General features: G+C 36.7%; 1 protein-coding gene across 1 annotated transcript; it reads right to left on the bottom strand.

Annotated features, from left to right (window-relative positions):
• Window positions 1-218: 218 nt before the first annotated feature.
• LOC114758893 (uncharacterized) lies at window positions 219-5,442 on the bottom strand. Its single transcript, XM_028947995.1, has 12 exons — window positions 5,266-5,442; window positions 4,714-4,764; window positions 4,321-4,451; window positions 4,117-4,233; window positions 3,914-4,033; window positions 3,243-3,316; window positions 2,525-2,697; window positions 2,254-2,307; window positions 1,691-1,800; window positions 1,346-1,459; window positions 370-495; window positions 219-283 (listed from the first exon to the last, which is right to left on the bottom strand). The coding sequence occupies exons 1-12, from the start codon at window positions 5,440-5,442 to the stop codon at window positions 256-258; spliced, it is 1,275 nt and encodes a 424-aa protein (XP_028803828.1). The 3' UTR covers window positions 219-255.

Below are 5,442 nucleotides of genomic sequence, written 5' to 3'. Positions count from 1 at the left end.
ATTCTTTTGTTCTCAATACTGTGTAAATATTCTTTCTGCGAAGATCCATCCCTTACACATGGCAGTATTCTAGACGTTCACATTGTGATAGAATGTAGGATAAATTTATTACGATGAAATACACATTCCATCGTCTAAATTCTTCTCTATATAGCCCTTTTCTTCTCTGCTCACGAATGAATGACAAATGACATACGAAGAAGAAAACAAAACAACTTGGCCTCCGAATTGATACTCTGAAAGGCCACTGTGAGCTTACATGATGGAGCAGCTCCCGTGATTTCTGTAAACAGCAGCCAATTGATGAAGGAATTATTATTGCAGAGTTAAATAATAAATTATAAATATCATTGTTTCATGTTTTCATACCTCTTAATTTCTTCGTATTTACTAATAGCTTCCTCATATTTGAGACGGAGCGGACCAGTATCTTGAGGGTTCACATTCTTCGGTCCTACAAGATATGCCTGAACAACAAACTCTGGAGTTCTCTCCCTGTGTTACAATCATCAAATCGAGCATGACTTGGTCAAAGGGGGCAACGGAACAGTCAATTCTTTTGGAAATGGCATATGGTCAACAAACAAGTAGAAACAGACCATTCACAACTTGGGTCGAGCGGTAAGGGTGGACTGCTCAAAAAGCCCACCCCCACAAAGTCGGGCAAGACCAAAATGTGGGCCTGGTGAGATATCTTAACACATTTTGATACACACAAGCATAAGAGTATGACGGCTCACCTCCAAATCCAATCCCAGGCAAAGTACAAAGCCTACATCTAGTTTAGGTTGATAATATGCCAGTCGAGCTACAGTAACCTACTCGCGGGGCTGGGTTGGACTTCTTGTGTGGGGCTAATGCTAATATATTTTGATGACTCTAGAAGTATGCCACAAAAGCTGCCACTATTTGGATTAGTAATTTACTAGTGGTATGCAAGCCCAGCTCACCCCATTCAAAGAGTTGGGTCAGGCCGGCCTTGTTGGCCTCTTTATCTTGTGTCAGCCACCCAGTCACGGGGATTCAGAACAACCAGGCTGCACTTGGCATGAAGCAAAAAGAGGGAATGGGATATCACGTAAAAGAACCTTTTTTATGTGATTTGTACTACTCTTGTATCATTATACAATTCTTAACAGCAGGAATATTAGGTTCAGTATGTTCAGTTGGGTTTTGACCACTTGCCAGTTACAATTTTTTTATTATTTTTGAATTAAGGAGACAATGATCATTTTATTAATTGCTGTCTGGTTTCTCTACCAAACGTGGCCACATGTATTGCCATCTAACTAGTTGGTGAAAGTCCAAGTATGGTGGACAAGTTTAGAAGCAGTCAGTGACATACCTCCCTTCGAATTCGGATAGCCATGCTACAAAGGCAGCACCAAAATACATGGACACAAAGGGCTTAGTTAGATCCTCAACAGATTCAAGCCTATAAGCCCTGTAGCCCATCTCCCTGAACAAAATAAAAATTGCTAGAATATGTAAGTATCAACAACCACATTTTACTTTAATACCCATTTGTTTTAAAACTTCAGGGGGATTTTAGCCTCTCATTCATTGATACGACAAGCAACACAGTTAAAAATGTCTAAAAGCATCATGAACTGAGAACATGTTAATTTCCGAAAAGAATGCAGGCACAGATACTTCTAGAATCTCAATCATGGATATGTTCAACACATACACATAAAGCCAGAAAGCAGTGGAATAGTCAATCCCCATTATTCCTGGGCGTCCGCCAATGCCATGTAAAAAACGCATGCTAACAACCTCCGAAATCGCACAAAGTACTGTCTGTAAAATCAGGGAAAATCAATATTTAGTAAAAATAAAATCAAGAAACTTGCGAGATTGCAATTTCTTATCCCCTGTTCAGTCTCTAAAAATTCTCAAAAATTACAATTTCATCGAAGAATATTATAGGTCATTAAAGGGGCAAGTATTTCCTGGGTTCATTCATTTATTCAAGAAAACACTATAGATGCACTTTAACAACCAAAGGTGTTTCTGAACTAGTAATCTTTCTTGTAATGATATCTCAATATGCTTCATTGCTTCAGCAATTCCGTTGGATTCTGTCTATAACATGCCCTGTGTTGCTTGGACTGCTTTTCAGTGTCATTATCTTCATATTTACTTGGATAGCAAATCTTGATAACCATTCACAAAATGGGAAAACGAAAAATCCACATCATTATGTTTAATATATGGCAGCATTAAACTCCTCTGGACAGACAAAATGCTTACAGATTTTATTCCCTTCGTGCTGAAGTATTTGAATAAAATTATATCCGCTACTGCCTGTAAGAAAATCAGAGCATAATATATAGTCTTTAGTGAAACAATTAAATCAGTAGCAGGAAAAAACAGTGAAAATCATACCATCAATAGGATTATTTATACCAACATAATGTAGCAGATGAAGAAAAAGGGGAAGAAAAGAAGAAAATAATTAATATAAATTTGGCTATATATTGCTAGTAAAATAGAGTTATATTTTGCATTAACAGACATATACCTTCACTTCCACCCGTGAAAGATATGGTCTGTTCTTTTCATCTAGAGAAAAGCGCACTTGTCCCCTTTTCTCTTTAGATTTAGTCCACTCTTTCTGGACTTCAGGATGATTCCACATCTCTTCCATGTCTTCAGGAGAAGCTCTAGAGTCCCACAATGTGTAAGCATTTGTCCCTACACCAAAGACAAGGTTGGGTTTGCCAGCGTAATAGCACCCAAGTACAATTTTGAAACCAGAAAAACATCAACCATTGACTTTATGGTTGTCATGACACAATGATTACAGTACAGTTTGTAGGAGACCCTTTTCATTTCTGTCACCAAAGTAATATATGTTTTTTTATTCACAATTTGCACGGTAGGTAGTAATATTCACCTGACTTCTTTAACTAATTGCCCAGTTCTTTTCCTAGGTTTTCCCATTTATGTCAGAGGCCCCTTGTTCTTGCCCTCGCCCTTCCAATTTCTTAATATCACAGATAACACCACTAGCCATTGTTGAAAGCAAATTAGAAATACAGAATGGAAATGATACCTGCAGGAATACACCCTGCCATAAGACAAGATTTGGAACACTACAGTTCAGGTCAAAAAAAAAAAAAGAACACTACAGCAATTAATAATCCACTCATAAAATCTATTTAGTGACAGCCTTGCATAATTAATTCAGCGCAAAAAGAGGGGAAGTCAAATCATTCGGAGAAGGTTGAGAAAATGACCTGAATTTTCTGATGCAGGTACAAGAGATCCAGCAAGAGCATTGCTCTGCAAAGGAATGTTATCAAGAGATTTTCTGCACAACGAAGACATGATGGTAATAACACATCAAGGCATTTTGAAATACTCACTTATTCTAACCCAACAAATAGATTCTAATTCATTAAATAAACCATTGTTATTTAGAAATGTCTCCTATCTTAGTACTGGCAGCATTTCAGGCTTTCATTAGATTGTAATCACTTGACTTTTTTTTCCTTGATTGGATTGTGATCACATGACTGGCTGCAGTCAAAATGCATAACTGGGAACCAAACAAAAGATATACATCACTTGATGATGGCAAATCAAGAAAGTATAAAACAATGCTTGATATTTGAAACTTAGCCTCATCATTAGATAAACAGATCCCTGTGTGGATTGTGCTGATTATGGCTGGAATGAAATGCAAGTATTTTCAAACAAAGATTCTTCCTTTGATTTTTCAGAGGAAATCTATTTTTTGGGACGTTTCATGGAGGATTCCTTATCCTCCACCTTTGAACTCGTTTCCTTTCACATAATAATTTAATTTTCTATACTAAAATGTAAACTGCTGGAAAAGTTTTTTGAGAAAAAAAAAATCAATTTCTTCATGTAAGCTTCAATCCACCAAAAAGAAGGAAGCCACCACCTTGATGGAAAACTTTCTTTGACTGCAAGATATCGTTTCCAATAGGGCAAAGTTGATTTGTGAGTTGCCTTCTTTGGACCACCTTTATATGCCCTTACCATAAACTCTTCACTTCTTTCCCTGCAGGCAATGCCCTCGAGGATAAATATTTCAGAAACACACCATCATGGCAACCAGATGAAACTGAAGAACATGGCACTTACGTATCCTCAAAATTTGACAACCACTTAATATAAGCAGCACCAAAGTATACATTTATAAATGGTCGGTATAGGACATCTGAATTCCCTTCTGCTAGATATGAAGAATAACCTAATTCACTGTAAGCTACAGTCAACTTTACTGAGATATAACAGTATTAAGAAACTTTAGCTTCATGAAAAAAGCAAACAACATATACCCAGTACCTTATCAACCACTCTGAGTCATTTGGCATAAGTTGCATAAGCCCAAACCTACGCTGTTTAGATTTGCCCTCAGAGCGTGTAACTAGGAGAAGCCTGTCACTTTCCAGTTCAGCAATAGCACAAACCATGGCCTGCACCAAACGAAAGAATGCCAACCTTTAAAAAAAAAGGCCATACGCTCTGGAATAAAAACGAAAATTTGGCATATAGATTTGCAGATTCTTGAGAACATCGTTGATCTTAAAAGAAGTAACATCCAAGGCATATAACGATGTCAAATGTTCATTGCATTTAATCTAGTATTAGACCATTAGTCACTCTATCTCATAAGATAATAAAAATAGGAAAAATGAAATTATATGATTTAAAATTGAAAAATAAAATAAGACATACAGGATCTATCTTTGAGGGAAAGTGTCTGCCAATAACAATCTCAGCTACAGCCTGAAAATACACATAGTAAAAAAGATGAAGTAAATCTACAAGTATCATTGACTAACGTATTTTGAATCCATCAAACACATTGATGCTATTTCAGAACTCCCTGTACTCATTTTCTGAAATAATATAAAGGTGAGCCAGATGCATAGAAGAAACAGAAACTCCGTTTTATTCTTACAAAAAAAAAAAGTTTGAGAGAAAAGAAAGAAGTAAAAGGGCGGAGGAGAACATATCCCGTTAAAAGAAACCAAGATAGAAATGCAAATGGTCAAGTAAGAATAAATTTTTTAAATTTAATTTTTAGAAGATGCTCATCCATTATTAAATTTTAACAAACAAAAGGCACCAGTAACTTCTAAGCATCCCGCAGAAAGCTTGAATTTTAAAACATAATTTTTTTATGTTTGTCAATTACTTGATAGGCTAGGCGGTAACTAGAAGTTACAATAGTCAGTAAGCAATGTCAAGCTTAACCATTGTTTTAATTAGAGTAAACATGTTTACCCTCAATTCAGTCTGTGTCAAATATGGCTGTCCATCAGGATCTCGCGAGAGGTGAACCCTCTTCCCTTTCGACTCTCCAGCTTTTAACCATTCAGTGCTCACATCCGGAGTATTCCACATGGCCTCCAGGTCCTTTGGTTCAGCACAGTCATCCCAAAACGTGAAACTGACGGCCAT

The sequence above is a fragment of the Neltuma alba genome, unplaced genomic scaffold (genome assembly GCF_004799145.2).
Source record: "Neltuma alba isolate B1F8T4 unplaced genomic scaffold, ASM479914v2 tig00010772_pilon, whole genome shotgun sequence".
NCBI classification, from domain to species: Eukaryota; Viridiplantae; Streptophyta; class Magnoliopsida; order Fabales; family Fabaceae; genus Neltuma; species Neltuma alba.
This window is presented reverse-complemented; position numbering and strand designations above follow the sequence as displayed.